We start from the raw sequence: 18,038 nt of genomic DNA, 5'->3' as shown, positions 1-18,038 counted from the left end.
TGTCAGGATTCTGGTTGTGTTTCAAGTTTTTATTGTCGTGTGTGTATCATTCTTATCTTCCAAACTTTTTTATTCCCGAAAACAATATTTTCATCACTAAAGTATTTGGTCATTCACAACAGTTATTGTATGAACGGCTTTCTGAACTGTACAATCTAGGAATTGCATGCTTATTACACTGTCAATCGCTCAGAGAAAGCTTAGCTCTAGCAATTTGTCTTAGACAATATGTATTAAGTACTGTGGAATCAGATAGTACTTTTGAATTCATTCAGGATTATGATCTTTTTGGTAAAATATGTTTTCATCTTTTATGCGAAACTTCCTTTTATATGACAAATACAACGGAATGTTTTACTTACCTACAATCTGCATTGAGTCGTTTACATTCCCTCAACTTAAGTCAAATACAGCGGGTTGCTGTCAGAAAATTAATATCATCAACCCTTAGATATACAGTTTATCATATATACAACACATTCAAGAACATTAACAACAAAGGCAAACTGAGGATAATGTATGCTTGTTTGAAACTGTTACATATAAGCACAGAAATAGGATTTATTTGGCTTACCTGCTGTACGCAGTTGGTAAAACTAAGAATGCCATTCAAAATCTAATAATGATAAAAGAAATAAATACCCAGTCATATTTTATGTACATGGGTCATTTTGTACTTCAAAATCCACATAATTATATTGAAGAGGTAGGAGGACTGCCAATGAGTGAGAAATGAAAAGAGCTCTAGCAATGGACATTAGTTTAGAAACACATATGCTGCTGACGAAGGAATTTCAATTAGAGTTAAAAGTGTCGGAAGACAGTTTATTATGGTACCCCTATACGTGATGAAACTAATGTTGTTGGTGTTGTATTATGACAGTGACAAGCAAAAACAACGAGAAGCACTGTATGAACTGTTTTTCCTTCTCCATCACGACAGGGGATATTATATTCCTGCACCTCTAAGAAATATATCTTGGCAGATTCTTGGAATCTGTCAACAGATCTGTGGTGACCATCAGGGAGCTTTTTTGTCTTATCAAACTTCTCTAACAGAAATGTCAATGCATAAAATACAAGAAGCAACATACTACAGAATGCAAGATGCCCAATACATAATTCTTTTTTCTTCAATTAGACAATAAAAGGTGTTAAAAAAACTGAGTAACTTTGTAAGGGTGGGAATCGGTATGATGAAAAAGAGACCCATGGACCCCAAACGCTCACCCAAGTTTTTTAGTTCTCTTTTTGCACGTGGTATTCTCTTTTATGATGTTAATGATATAACCAATTGACAATCAATCAGTTATAACTAATTATTTGAATTACACCTCAAATAATATCTTTAAAAACTACATCATCTTCATACAGATCTAACAAACAAAATGAGAAAAAATAATCATATTTTCACAAACTTTATAAAATCATGGACAGAGAATTTGATTTGTTTATGGCTTCTCTCTGACAAGCATCTTGCTCAACTGTTGGTGATAATTTATACCCGTATTTTTACCTAAGTTTCCAGATTGTTCTGATTTTACTTATGCGTTTCTTACACAAGAGTTTTTATTTTTTAATTGATGAATTGTGGTCTGGTTTCATTGTATTTTTGGTCCCAGATCAAGCCCCCTTTGATTGAATTTGACTGAATAAAAAATGGGCTATAATATACCATATTCTTGCAAGTGGATATATTGGTACATGTAAATTGATGTTGATATAATTCGTAATGACAGATCTGCAAAGATATATTTAATTAAATAAGATGAAGCGATGTTTATTTACTACTGTAGCCGTGTCTACAATTAAAATTAGAGTAAATCTCACATCCCTAGACAAAAATAAACATTTTTAAACTTGGAGACTACATTATTATGTTTTTCTTCAAGCAATATGAGCTGCATGTTTGACATCGGAAAAAAATGTTGCAAATTTGTAATTAACTATTTCAATGACAGAAAAATAGAACATTTATAAACTTCAGTTGTTCATATTTGATATGAAAAAACTTTTTATACGCTTTGATTGAAGCAAAATTGAATTATTGTCGTCCTGTACAATAATGATTTCTTATATAATATTGTATATTCGGTTGTACAGAAATATTTTTTCTGAAACATTTTTAAACTTTATTTTGGTTTTATTGTTGATAAGGGTTTAGATTACATACAAATTAATCATAATAACACATTTTACCAGCAAAATAAAATTCTCAAAAATGCAGCTCATATTGCTTTCATTGCAATGAGACATAAATCAGACAGTGTATGCATACAAATTGAATAATGCACTGTTGCTGACTGTATCAATTCATATTTGCTATACTTTGTGTGTTTAACTTTGCAAAATGTGAACATCTAATTACTGCTTAATACAATGTATTAGTATTTATTCAATTTCGGTAATGGTACGTAAAGCAGCAGACAGGGAAAAATTTCCTGTAAAAGTGTTTTAGAAATGAATTTTTTGCTCATTTAATAAATTATCCATGACAAAATTTACATTAAATCTTTATTATTTGCTCAGGATTGCAACCAAATTTTTAAGGGGGGGGGACCTATGTCGTTCTACGTCAAAGCAGCGTTATGTGACGTCACAATAGCGACGTTTGTTTTTTACCTGTTGACTTTTGCTATAGTGATATAGGCATAAGATTGTTATTAATCAATAACATAAACAATTTACAAAAAGAAAATTTTAAATTCATCATTAATAACAGTCTTATTTGATTTATGTAGTTTGTTAATATTAGAATTCTCTTCCTTTGGTTGATAATTCATAGCATTTTAAGTTGTGAAGAAATACCTCGATGATATGCTGATATATAAGTGCAAAAAGATTTAAGATAAAATTCAGCAAATAAAGCGGATTAAATCGGGGAAATAGATTTAATTTTATGTTTACCATTAATTGTATTTTCTGGATAAAACTAAGAAAAATTTAGAAATGTGCTTGTACGTATATTTGCTTATTGATATGTAGTACATGTATTTTTTTTTACTGTAGACTATAAAGTCATTCCTAGGTTCTAATAAGTGTTGGTTGTTGACGGGGAAATGGGGGAGGGGGTGGCAGAATGAATAGAATGAATAAGAAAAGAATCAATCTGTTTAAATGGTTTCTAATTCAAAACAAAATACTCGTTTTTCGCAAAAAAGTTTTATATTCAGATGTTTGTCAGTGTTTACTTACCTTTATTTTAGTGCAGAAAGGTCAAAATTTATGACACAAGAGTACGAAAATAAAAGAAAACGTCATATTTCTCGTTTATTTTATCATAAAGGTATACTTTTTTCTTTGTCAAAATAAAGAGATGAATCGTTTCTTAAAAAAAATACGAATTACGACATTTTCACACAAAGACTTTTTAAGATATTACCTGTTATGCATGTCGGATTTGTAAAAAAAATACGACAATAACGGGGTGATACTTACATTGTGCGCCTTTATAATTTTTCATGCGAAATAAATTTCAATGAATTTGCCTTCATTGTAAAGACACAAGTGATATAAATTGAATACATGTTGATTTCGAATGTGATTTGACATTTTTGGTTCTTTTTAGCACATATTTGGAGTAGAATTAATTTATTTAAGAATGTTTGAAAATAATCTATTTTTAGCATTTTACACCATCTTTGCACGTGCTCCTGTGTAAAAATAAGCAAATAAAGGTATTGTTTTTAATACCTAAAAAATAAAAGCAAGTGGTCAGGAAAGAAATGTCAAAGTTTTGAAAATTTCACACAAAGACTTTTCGGACATAGGTCCCCCTTAAATTGTTTCTTTTTCAGCCTTTTGTTTTGTTTCTTTGTTAACTTTTTATGTTCAATTTCCGTGGCCTCTGCCTCTTCTACTGTAAATGCTAAGAAATAGATATTTTGATTATACACAAATACATGTACTGTATTTATCATATTCTTAACTGAAATACTGCAATTTATTTATTGAATAAAAGCGGTATTTTGTCACAGTATGAAGAAATACAAGTATCAAAGTGACATTTTGTAACAGATTGTAATAATATCGAAATTGCTGCAAAACACATTCAAGATTTTCCCTCCCTTCTCAAAGAATGGTTTAAAAACTCCGTGGTCTGTTATAAGATAAAAAAGTACAAATAAATTAATATACTGACTGAAAAATATTTTGTTGAATTCCATGTTTATATTGTTTTCATTCATATAACTCCTAAGTGTGACGTTTCAACTGCTCAAATGATATCACAGCTTTTAACGCTATGTTTAAGGGACATGGACACAGTTTCCGTTAAAAAAAATTCAAAATCCCATAAAATATGAACTGGGTTGAAAAAGTTTCTTTGATTAAAACTGAAGTAAAGACATCTGTACATGTATCATAATCTACTCACCATGTGATCAATATAATTACTTCAAGAGGTGGCTATTCCAAAACTGGATCATTTATCAGTATTTTATACTTGCAGAACTTCCAAAAGGTACCATAAAAGCTGGAATAGTAAAAACCTAATCTTGACAAAATAATAGGGTTTTTTTTCGCAAGAATGTGGAAAGTTTTCTGTCTGCTTTTTTTTTCTCTCTAATTATCTTACTTGTCTTGAAGGTTACTTTTCTGTTTCATTTAAATTTCATTGATATCAATTAGTGTATAAAACATTTCTTTATTGTCAACACTATTGAAAAGGAACGATTCCAAAAACTGGATCACCTTAGTCTCTTTCAAATAAACTTAATTGATGTGACAAACTTATCATTCAAATCCTCACAACGTGCAATAATGCATTTAGGACCACCTTATGTGTCTACAAACCTCATTCTTCTTCCTAAATTTCATAACCTTATTGGACAACGAAATTGAGTATTTTGTATGCCTTTATTTCAATTCCTAAAAAGAAAATTAAATGATGAATGATTTCATCTTTTGCTTAAACGGGTGTCTTAATTTGACATTAATAAATATGAAGTGAAGATAACTCTATATGTACAAAATTGCAATCATCATGTGATCAGGAAGATGACTCCCAAGTAACATTCCATAACTTGATCATTTACGTTTCATACTCATTTTTTTAAATTAATTAATGTATTAAGGGTATCCGATCCTCAGCCAGGAAGGATAACTCCAAAAATTAATATTTAATTTGAAAGTCCTGGTTATGTTACATGTGGTGTACCTCAGGGCAGTATTTTAGGCCCACTTTTGTTTTTGATTTATGTAAGAATGACATGTCTTTGAGTATTGACAATGACTGTAAATTGATTTTATATGCAGAGGATAGTGCCATACTCTTTTCTCACAAATGTACCGATTATATAGCTAAGAAACTTAGTAAAACACTTGAATCTTGTTCCGACTGGTTGGTTGACAACAAATTATCATTACACTTAGGCAAAACAGAGTGTATGTTATTTGGTCAATAAAGTTGATGATTTTTTCATTGTGTGTAAAGAGCATGTCATTAAGGCTTCTCAGCAAGTAAAATATCTTGGTCTGTACATTGATTCCAAATTATCTGGTGAAAACATTGTATCTTCTCTTGTTCAAAAGGTGAACAGTAGATTAAATTAAAATTTTTGTATAGGCAAGCAAGATTTTTGGATCAAAAGAGCAAATTCTCATTATGTACAGCACTTATCCTCTGTCACTTAGATTATTCATGTAGCTCTTGGTACTCTGGACTGTCAAAAGCTATGAAACGTAAATTACAAATTTGCCAAAATAAGGTCATTCGATTTATGTTGGATTTATCCCCGATGCATTCCATCAATTATAGTATTTTTGAGTCTATTAATATGTTGAATGTGGACAGGAGAGTGAAGCAGATGAGACTGAATCATGTTTTTAATATTGTTCATAAGAAAGCTCCTGTTTATCTTGAAACAAATTTTACAAGTTTAAGTAATAATCACTCTAATACTAGATCCTCTAATAGCCACAACTTTAAATTGCCATCGATTAGAAATTGCCAAGATCAGACTTTTTATTACAATGCCATCAAGGATTGGAATGACTTGCCATTTTTTATTAAGAATTTAGAATGTAAAGAAACTTTTAAGAACTGTGTAAAAAGCATCTAATGGAGGATTTTAAAAGCTGTGAAGAGAGTTCGTTTATATATTTTTGATTTTTAACAACTATGAATGTATTGTTTTATTTTAAATGCTTTGTGTAATTTATTTTCAAATTTGATACAGGGTTTTTTTAATACCTGTCCTATCTGAATGAGGTGCCTTGATTAATGTATCTGCCAAAATCTTGCCTACATCCTCGTACTTAATTTTGTTGTTTAGTTAGTTTTTTGTTTTATTTATTCACTTATTTATTCATAAAAAGGACCCCATTGGAAATAAGCAATTTTGCTTTCATGGGTTATCCTTAGGTTTATTAATTAATGTCATGATATCACGATGATTATAATGCATATATTTTTATTCATAAAATTTATAAAATTAATGTCATAAATTGCTTTATATTTTAAACATTCGGAAAAGGACACCTGTATTTAGAATTTTATATTTATTTTTGAAATTTTATTACTGTGATTAGGTTTTTTCATTTCATGCATTATTTATATTTGTACCACCCTGTATCATATATTGATTTTATTACCTGAATAAATCTACTACTACTACTACTATGCATCAAAATTAAGCTTGAAAATGGAATTTTTTCATGCAACAATTTTCATTTTAATCATCTTTATAAGATTTGAGGTTTTTGGAAGTCTTAGAAAAGGTCTTATTAAAGTTGTCATGTGTACCAAATAAAAGGAAAAAAATTAAACAGATTTAGAGAAATAAAGTTTTTCTTGAATCCAGCCTTAGATACCAATGCTTATTAACACGAATTGATTTAGAAGTGGTTTGTGTTGTCTTACAATAATAGCAAAAACCTTTTACACTATGTATTATAGAATACAGGACGGAAATAGAACACAAAAAATACCAAATAAGTATTAAAAACCATGACAATTTCTCTGAATGACTGGATAGTGGATACCTATCGTATTTTAACTTAAAATAGAAAATGCATTCTGATTCGATTTTTTTTTCTGCAAAAATATTGGCGATTTGACAATTTTCCTTATAGAATATAACTAACTTTAGTCTTTCACTTAAAAAAAATACTGTGGATAAATTAACATAACTTTGTGGATTCAGGGATATTTTTATGAGTATTTTTTTCAATTATACTTAACTATTAATTTTATAAACCTGAAGATCGTACTAATTTAAACAATTCTCCCATATGGACACTCTTGAGAAAAGATTATTCTAAAACTGGATCACCTTAATCTCTTTGAAGTAAACTTATAACTGATCTACAAACAAATGCTTTTTTTTATGTTCATAACATGCAGTAAGGCATTTAGGATAAGAAAAGTGTATGTAATCGTAAATAAATGGGAGGGGGAGGGGGTGTAACATAATTTTGCCCTGTCCGTCTGTCTGCTTGTAAGCAAAAAACTGAAACTTTGTCCGTCATAACTTTTTAGTGGGTTAGGTTATGACTTTCATATCTCACAAGTGTATTCCTTGTATCAAGACCTTTTTTAATAAGGTATTACCAAATTTAACCTCCTGGCCTTGACGTTTGATCTTTAACTAAATATTTCAAACTTAAACCTACACCAAATTTGTGAAGAGTTGAAGCTTGAACTTTCATATTTCACTTCCTTGTAACAAGACCTCTAAAAGGGTATAACACAGAACTTTTCAACTGGTGTAAAGATTTTTGACCTTGATCTTAGAGTTTGATCCACACAAGTAAAAACTTAAACTTTGGCAATGACTTTTGAACAGTCAAAACGAAGGCTTCCATATTTCACATACATCATGTACTCGTATATATTACTTGTAACTGGACCTTCCTCTTCATATCAACAATTTTGTCCTTTTGACCATGACCTTACAGTTTGACCCACTTTGTAAAAATTTAAATCTTGGCTAGAAATTTTGAACAGTTATGACTAGAGCTTTCATACTAGTATTTGTTACACGACCTTCCTCTAAATATCAACAATTTTGACCTTCGCCTTGGAATTCAACTTGCACTTGCAAAACATTACCTTCACTATAAGCTGCCATACGGAGGCATCAGTGTTTCACTAACTCATTGGTTATTTTTTTTTCGTAAGGGATATCTTGTGCTATCAATATCTTTTCCATGGTGCTATATCTTGCAAAACAAATTTTAATAATGCAAAATCTTGTTACTATTTATCATATGAAATACTGTAAAAACTTTTTGCAAGGAACGTCCAGGTACATGTATATCTCGTTTTAGCAACATGTGCAACATACATGTAACTATATACCATGTATATGTTTCCTGTATGTATTTTTTGGGGAAATGTATTTTTTATCACAAAATAACATGTACATAACAAATATAGTGTCTCTTCTTATAGTTTTTACTGAAATCAAGAGTCAACAATAGGTAGTGACAATACATGTACATACAAGTGACATACATAATAACTACAAAGGCATTAATTTTTTTTTAAATACATAGCGAAAGTACAACGATTCAATTGAAATTTTATACATGTACTTTTTAATTCCGACTGAAATGGAAATAACAAATGATTTTTAAAAATATTGTTTAATCCCTATTAACCACCCTTGCACTTAGAAAAAATATATGTACATACATATCAAAATGAATATTTTTTAAAAAAAGAAAATGAGCACCTAATGGTAACAAAACATAAATACATACATGTAGTATCAATTTAGTTGAACAAAGAACACATTTGTTTGATTGCATAAAATAACCCCAAAGATTTCTCAATGGGTCATAACAATTACCTGAGTTACAAAGAAAGAATGAAAAATTAATAAATTCTACCTCCATTTAAACTGGTAGGCATTTGATTGGACATATCCTAACCAGAAAAAAGATTCCAAGATTTCCTGCCTATCACTCGTGTCCATGAAATCAAATGGCCTAGTATAAGATATTGTTGCCTTGCTGGTTTTATTAACTTTTCCCTTTTCTTCAATCTGATGAAAATGATCCTCATCAATGCGTAGATACGTCAGAATTACCTAAAATACGAGAAGATAAAAAATAATATTTAACAACTCTTTTATGCTCCTCATTTTATTTCATGTAAAATTCGGCTTACACAGATAGCATCAATCTACCTCCTTGTGAGATTATTTTAGATGAACACATAAGAGTCCGTGTTTTAACATATGTTTCCCCATTTCATATAATGATTTTCTTTAATTTCATAGAGAATCTATAACAATTTAGTTCTTGTGCAATTTATTATTTTCAGAATGAATCTTCAATAAGAACAAAGGTCTGTTTCTAAAAACCTTAGTTAAGGTGAACTAACAAGAGGCCCACAGGCCTTATTGCTTACCTTAGCATTATGTAACAACTTTCCAGAAGTAAATTTGGTTTTTTTTCTTTTAAACCAAAGGCCATGACATTCACAATTTTGATTGATTGATTGTATACTGTTTAACGTCCCTCTCCAGAATATTTCACTGATATGGAGACGTCACCATTGCTGGTGAAGGGCTGCAAATTTAGGCCTATGCTCGGCACTTACGGCCTTTGAGCAGGGAGGGATCTTTATCGTGCCACACCTGCTGTGACAAGGGGCCTCGGTTTATATGGTCTCATCCGAAGGACCGCCCCATTTAGTCGCCTTTTACGACAAGCAAGGGGGTACTGAGGACCTATTCTAACCCGGATCCCCACGGGGCTTCACAATTTTGAAAGAAGCATCAGTGCACCCATTTATGTACACTTAAAAACTTAGTTTGATTACTTAATTATCACAGGAAGAGAAGGGAAACAAATGAATGCATTTCAAGTAACCAGTTATAATCAGTAAAAGTCAGCAGTGTCCCCACCACAGAGGAACCCCTGAACCTGGAGCAACACATTCAATTTTGGAAAAGGCACCCTCGCTCATCATAAATGTTTGTTAAATACCAAGGAGCAGATATCAAAGCATTAATTCATGTTCAGTATATAATCATTAGAACCCGGCCATCCCCATCCCCTCTAAGGTTCCCCTGAACTAGGGGCCTTGAAATTTACAATTTTGGAAGAAGGACACTTGCTCATCATAACTATGTATAATTATTATGTAAGTATTAAGTTTGTTTTATACCCAGAAGCAGAGAAAATTCGCAGAGAATTAATGCATTTTTACTTTATAATCAAAAGAGCCCTGCCCTATCACCTGAACCCCTGACCCAGGCGCCATGAAATTCACAATTCTTGAAGAAAAACCCTCGCTCATCATAATTATGTATGTAGTTATTTTGTTTAAAGCCCAGGAGCAGAAAAGATTTTCAAAGAATTAATGCACTATCACTAATATTCTATAAAGTCCCACCCTGGCACTAGAACCCCTGTCCCTGGGGCCATGAATTTCACAATAATATGGTATAGGACTCAATGCTTATTACGTACATTCCAAAAGGTTGACTGCTTGATGTCTAGGAGTAAAGATGTTTCAAGACTGCATTAATTTTCATAGTTTTGGCCCCACCCCTCAGCCCCAGGGAAATAAGAACCATGAAATTAACAATTTTTGATCCCCTTCACTTTTATATGCTATAATTACAGTAAAATTGGTTGAAATTAGATAAAAGGTTTCCGAGAAGAAGTTGAACATGTCCAAAGGTTAACAGACAAGGACTGATGCATGGCGACAGATGAAAACAGATAACCGTAGGTCACCAAAAATATAAAATGATACACTTACTAGTGTTCCAATACAAAGAATCCCGACTACATAGGGGAAGAAAAAGGAGCCCTTTCTCTCCATCAGGAGTTCAATTCCATGCTGACCTAGAACTTCCTCCCCAACATTTCTAAATGTGAAAGTCTCAGAGTTAAAGTTTCCTTTTAAGGCATCATACATTTTAACCTAAAAAATAAAAAAAAATCATAATAACAATGATAATGCAGAATTCTCCATGACTTGTTTAATGAAGACAGTAGAGGCAAACAATTAGGAGCAATTTATATTCTTCTTGCAATTTTTTTAAGTCTTAATCCCAATTTTGTAAATGTGACCTTGAATAAGTAAAAAAGACCCATGTTTGAAATCGAAATGATTTACTGGCAAAGAACATCTGTTCAAAAGATCTTTTTTTTAATTTTAGTGATTGCATCTAAACTACAACCATAAATCTGCCATGTAACAATTACGGTTGAGTTACGAGTATTGTAAAAAATGGATGAGATAAATAAATACAAATACAGAAATAAAAATCAATTTTTTTAAAAAAATGGCAAATTCAAAGCACAGTAACACTTGAATAATCTGGCAACCAGTGGTTCCAAAATTTGTACATCAGAACCCCTTAAATTCACAATTTTGATATAGGGCTCAATGCTTTTCACAATCATGTTAACAGAAATAGGATGGGGTGGGGGTGGGGGTGGGTGTGTGTGTGGGGGGGGGGGGGGGTTGACCACAAAATTAACAATTTTTTGTCTCCCTACACCCATAGACATTATTTGCCAAAACTTATTCAAAGTAGAAGCTGATAAGTTGTTTACTCAGGGAACCTAATATTATGAGAAAAAAAAATTATATTCATTACTGACCTCAGTGACGATGAACACCTTTAAATACTTGTCTTGAAAAGTATTGAACCGAACAGCTGGTGTACCACGCACAACAACATCCTTGATGACCATGTGTTCAATAAAAGCCTGCCCTGGTCTATAAAATAATTAATCTATCTGAAGTTTTATTTTTACTGATTTGAACAAAAGTTTAGAAAGTATAATGAATATAGGATTATGACTCAAAGATTATAATGCTCACATTGAGAAATGTTATCATTAAGCAAATCAAATGCCACAATAACAACACACAACATCACTCACCTGAGCTCTGTGGCTAGGAAAAATGGCAAACAAGAGGCACATGAGCCACATTGCTCACCTGAGCACCTTTGTTCTTAATCAGACCCCCCTTGTAATACCTATTGTGGCTACCCCCTACCCCCTGGGGGTCATAATTTGATTTTTTTTTTAGCATCTTAGCATCTACACTACCCAGGAATGCTCCTACAAAAGATAAAGCTTTTCTGGTCATGTGACTCTTGAGAAGAAGATTTTAAAAGAATTTTTCTACATATATATAGATATTTCATATTTCAAAATTTGGATTCCCTATTGTGACCAAGTCCTACCCCTGGAGGTCATGATTTGAACAAGTTAGAATCCTCACTACTTAAGGATGATTACACATTAGCTTATCAGCTTTTCTTGCCAATTGGTTTCGGGGGGGGGTTCATAATTTGATAATTTGAACAAATATGAATCATCATTATGTACGTAAAGTCTAAAGAAGGTTTCATTATTGTTTCAACTTATTTTGGTCCAGTGGTTCTTTAGATTTTAAAAGAAACCAATTAATTCTTGATACATGTACTACAGTACTAGGGTCATTCAAAAAGTTCGTAGACTTTTGTCATAACTTTTTTATTTAACGTCATATTTAAACCAAATTTGGTACAAATATTTTAAAAACAGATTCAAATATTTTGAGCAAAGAAATTGGAATATATCTCGATTTTTGTCAAAATTATCGAAGATTTAAGACAGCAAAAACGGGGTCACGGAGCAGGGTCAAAATTGAGTTATTGACTGATTTATCACTTTTCATATCTATAGCCATATCTCTTTAAAATTGTCCTTAAATGAAATAAAATTTAGATACTTAAATTTAGTATTGTTTCATTTCTCCAAAAGCTAAAAGTTAATGTAATACATTGCTTTGTTTAAAAGATATCAATTTCTATAGACAGATAGTCTTGATTAAAAAAGCAAAAAAGGACATCACGGAGCAGCGAGTAGCAATATAATTTTGTTTTGCATTTGGAAAACTTTTGAAACAAACTCCGAAAATGCTGGAGAAACCAGGAAAATACATAAAATGAGCCATGTATTTTTTTTATAATGGAACAGACAATTTTTTAGGGGTAAAGACTTTAAATTGGGTGCTGGGCATTCTGCAAAGAAACAGATTATAGTTCAAAATCTTGTCAAAAGACTTAGTAACGTCATGAAACGTGATGTGTGCTTCATTGTTGCGGAAACTGTAAGAGCAGAGTTACATGGTAAAGGATTTGAAAACATTGACAATCTTATTTAAGGTATACTCGAATTATTGTTAGCATACTAGGTGTCAAGTGTTGTGGATACATTTTAATAAATGAAGAATATGATACAAACCGTGTGTAAAATAAAAAGGCACGGTGCGTTTGAGAAATTTTCTTTAACGTTGTTTTTGACGTTACAATGTTATGACCGCGTGCTCCATGCATGGTGACAAAACATGTTGCTTACAAAATTGGCTAACATAAGTTCCATTTAATCAAACAAAATGAAACTTCAGAAATCTATAAAATATACCTTTCTAAATATAAAAATGCACTGATATTAAGTTTTGTAAAAATAATGTGATGATGAGGAACATTGTCTACGTATTTTTTGAATGACCCTCGTATTATCCCTTTCAAAGAGTATTTGGTCTTTCATTTAAATAAAGTGAATTCCTTTTACTTAAGGATGCTTTGTGACAAGTTTGGTTGAAATTGACCTGGAACTTCTAAAGAAGAAGTTGAAATGTGAAAAGTTAACAGAAACTCTTTGTTATATCTTTAAATTTCAAAAGTATGCACTATAATTTCATTTTGCACTAATAAATTATATTCTTACTCTGGCGAAAGGAAAAATATTCTTGAGAAAGCCATGAAAAGATGTTTAAATCTTCCCTCTGTTGGTGTTGCTTGACCCAGTCTCTGAAGAAGCATGGAAAAGTGTCTCCAAGACTCAAACAGATTGATTTTCCATCCAAAAAATAATCTACAATAGAAAATGCAACATTTTACAATCAACACTTAACTTGACTCGCACATCATTTTCAAATGTCCTACTTTCTATGTCCCCTCCCTTGCAGACAGGAGTAAAGGACAACAAGAGGCCAGTGGGCCACAGCACTCTCCTGAGTAGCTTTCATCCTTCTGTTCTTCACCTGATTTCCCCCCTTGTTACACTATTATGGCCCCATTTTAAACCTAGTAGTGATGACTTGAATAATTTTGACTCATAACTACCCCAGGAGGCTTCTAAAAAGGTTTCAGCTTTTCTGATTAAGTGGTTCTTGAGAAGAAGATTTTTACAACATATTTCAACATGTTCAAAGTAAAATTTGGATTCCCCATTGTGGTCCCACCTACCCCTGGTGTAAAGATTTAAACAATTTAGAATCTACATTAAAACCAGATGTTTCCACAGAAGTATTAGCTTTTAATATAATATAAAATGTTAAGTTTCCACAAAAGTATTACCGGTAGCTTTTAATATAATATAAAATTGACGAGTAACCACAGGCACCTGAATTTTTATCAATAAGTCGCTAAATAAGCCAAATATCGAAATATTCTACCCCCTCTATATATAAATACACCTGTATTAATATATAGAGGGGGTAGAATTTTTCGATATTTGGCTTATTTAGCGACGTGTATTTATATATAGAGGGGGTAGAATTTTTCGATATTTGGCTTATTTAGCGACTTATTGATAAAAATTCAGGTGCCTGTGGAGTAACCGGAGACCACAGATAATGCATGTTTTAAAAGACTTGTAGATGTTTTTTACTATTTCTTTCCAGACGAAGAGATATGAATGTGATTTTACATACCTTTTCCAACTGCCTCCAAACGCTTTCACCTGCTCCTCCATATCACTTTCTTTCTCTTCAAAGGCCTCTGTTGCTCTTTCGATCTGATCTCTAGCTTCCCACGTCTCTTCCCCAGTTTCCTTGTAATAATCGTACGAAAATTTCCACAACTCCTTTGTGTACTGCATAATGGTGTGACTGATTCTTGGCATTTCCGACAGGCCCCCATGTGCAACAGATTTGAGAGTTTTCAGATCGGACATAAATTTTCCAAGATCCGTGGCCTTTTCATCATAGAAAACGGACAGTTCCAAGAGATGTTCTAATCTCCAATGAGAAGCTCTGCCCGGGAATGTTTTGCTATGTTTGCTCCGTTGAAATGACGATGAAGAACCTGTATCAGTGCCATCACTATCCGATGACAAACTGTCCTCTTTTTCACTACTCGTCATGTTTGTTTACAGTCTAGTTCCCGCCCTCGCCATCTCGGAAATTAGATGTTCACGAACCCGATGTTTATTCATGTAGTATTACTGCAAGGCTTATATCTCGGAAACTAGATATGGAATGATCACCAATTTTTCATAGAATTGGTAACTGACCACTAGTATCCTACCCTCAAAATTTCAGACCCCGGGACAGGGGACTTCGATGTCCCCGAACCCGATGTTTATTCACATAGTATAAGGTAGGCCTAAAATTGCAGAGTTACATGTACATGTATATCGACTCGGAAACTAGAGATGGTACCATCACCTTTTTTCACAGAAGTTGTAACTTACCACTAGTACCTTACCCTCAAATTTTCAGACCCTTTAGATTATGTCAGTTACATGTAGGTTAGTTGTCGAATAATATTTAGATATTCTGGCGATTCTTGAGAAGTTTTTTAAAAAGCCTTTCCTGTATAATTCATTGCAATGCAAAACTTTGATTTCCATAAAGGAGTTCGCGTACCTATCAATTTTACCGAAATTTTCGGTAAATTAAAAAAATACGTTATACCTATAATAACACTTATTAGTATAGGTATTACGTATTTTTTTTATTTACTGAAAATTTCGGTAAAATATTGTTAGGTTCGCGAACACCTGTGGGAAAAAAAATGCTTAATAATTTTGAAAATATATTATTATATTACTATAATTATTATACAAAATTTATAGAGCGCCTTATATAATAAACATAATGACTCTAAAGCGCTGTACAACATAGTTAAAAATACATTTATAAATACAATATCAAGAATAAAAATTTTGTTAAATAGCATAAGAAAATAAAATTTAGCATTGATAACCTATGGAATGCCATATACGACAGCCAACTGCTTACTGCCAACTGCTGACTGCTTACTGCCAACTGTCAGCTGCTTACTGCCAACTGCCACACATATCTGAATAAATTTTATATTTGTATTGATATTTATATGAATTTTCACAAAAAAAGAAAAAAAAAAGGCACGGATCAAGGACATTTTTTCCAAGGGGGTCACCACTGGCGGATTTAAGGGGGGGCGTGGGGGGCGCACGCCCCCCCCCCCCCTAAAATTTTCAAAGTATGATGTGACTAATATTTATAATGCCACATTTTGGTACAAAACTAACCAAATAACTGTTATTCTGCATGGTTTTATTCTTAAAATACACAAAAATCCAGGAGCTTCCAGGGGCTGCGCCCCCTGGGCCCCCACCATTCAAAGTATGATATGACTAGTATTAAACACGTCGTACTTTGGTACATCACTAACCAATAGATTATACCACTATTATATAGTAAGTTATAAGTAATTAAATCGTTTATTATATAGTGGCATGTGTAACAATACAATGAGAATTGAGAAACATTCAATACATTTATTATTCAAACATCCGGACCTATATGCTATATACTTTTAACAAAAATAATTGAAAAATATGCACTATTATTGTGCCTGGTTTTACTCTAAAATACACGAAAACCCAGGAGCTTCCGGGGGCTTCGCCCCCTGGGCCCCCACCTATATGCTATATACTTTTAACAAAAATAATTGAAAAATATGCACTATTATTGTGCCTGGTTTTACTCTAAAATACACGAAAACCCAGGAGCTTCCGGGGGCTTCGCCCCCTGGGCCCCCGCCAGGGCTTCGCCCTGGACCCACTGGGGGCCTTAAGGCGGCCCCCAGACCCCTTGCCTCAACAAAGTTATCCACGCCCCCCTAACCACAAATCCTGTATCCGCCCCTGGTCACCCTGGTAAAATTGAATTGAATGAAATGACCAATATATGTTTTATCTTATGTAATATTCAATATATGCGGTTGATAAAGTACATTGTTTATTTTTTTAATTTGTTTTCCTATTTGAAATAGGTAATAAATTGACTATTTTCTGCTTTTAATCTTTAAAGAAGCCCCCCCCCTCCCCCGGAGACAAAAAACCTTTGAAGAGAGAATAATAATAAAAAAGATTTGTCGTTTTGCAGAGAAAGATGTTTTGAAAATAAATTTCCGTTTTCCATTATATTCTATAGTTAAAAATTTCCATTATATTCTATAGTTAAAAATTTCCTCAAATTAAAGATGTATATCTCTGTGTGTTATAATGCAGGCACGTAGCAACGTTCTGAAAGTGGGGGGCCATCCAGAGAAATTTTTTTTACTTACCTGAAAAAATTGACAAGCAAAAAAAAAGGAAATAGCCCAAACTCGAAAATCCTATTTCGTGCGGGGGGGGGGGGGGGGGGGGGGGGGGGGAGGTTGTAGGTGGCTAATTTTTTCACTTTCATTTTTTCCACACAATACAATACTACATATCCTTGATATCATTATACTATGGTAAGAAGTGGGGGGGGGGGAACCATCCTTTCAATATACATTTTCAATAGTAAAGGTAATGTTGGGGAAAAAAGTGGGAGGGGGGGGGGGGCAGGCCACAAACAAATAAAATATGTTTTACATGCATACGAGGGTTGTCCCATAAAATCGTGGACAAAGCGCTTTTCTCGAAAAGCAATGGGCGCACTAAGCTGAAATTTTCAGTAAATGTTTATTCATCATATTTAAGTGTATCATAATGTTTTTGATTATATATATGCAAAAATAAAGATTTTATTCTGCTTGAATATGCACAGGGTACGGTCCTACGGCGCATTGTAAAAATAACAAGGTTTTATTAGAGAATATACAAGTATTATTTCGTAATAAAAGTTTTCAATAGATAAGACTAGGATGAAAATTGTCCTAATTAGATTCCTTAATCAATTCTGTCGTCTTTTTGAAAATTTCCAGGCAATTGGTTAATTTTTGGCATTTTCCTGAGCATTCGAAATGGGAAAGTGATAAATACAATACACAAAAAATGGCGACGTTTGATGACGTTACGGCGCACCGGAGAAA

The 18,038-nt window shown here is 32.6% G+C and overlaps 1 protein-coding gene across 1 annotated transcript; it reads right to left on the bottom strand.

The window, feature by feature from the left end:
- Positions 1 to 8,528: 8,528 nt before the first annotated feature.
- Positions 8,529 to 15,568, bottom strand: LOC134259737 (uncharacterized). The gene is made up of 5 exons (XM_062742335.1): positions 14,684 to 15,568; positions 13,696 to 13,842; positions 11,572 to 11,689; positions 10,721 to 10,885; positions 8,529 to 9,035 (listed from the first exon to the last, which is right to left on the bottom strand). The coding sequence occupies exons 1-5, from the start codon at positions 15,112 to 15,114 to the stop codon at positions 8,832 to 8,834; spliced, it is 1,065 nt and encodes a 354-aa protein (XP_062598319.1). The 5' UTR covers positions 15,115 to 15,568; the 3' UTR covers positions 8,529 to 8,831.
- Positions 15,569 to 18,038: the final 2,470 nt, after the last annotated feature.

The sequence above is a fragment of the Saccostrea cucullata genome, unplaced genomic scaffold (genome assembly GCF_032062105.1).
Source record: "Saccostrea cucullata isolate Sc308-1 unplaced genomic scaffold, CSIRO_AGI_Scuc_v1 ctg1546, whole genome shotgun sequence".
NCBI lineage: Eukaryota > Metazoa > Mollusca > Bivalvia > Ostreida > Ostreidae > Saccostrea > Saccostrea cuccullata.
Note: the sequence above shows the minus strand (reverse complement) of the source record. Positions and strands in the feature narration are given on the sequence as shown.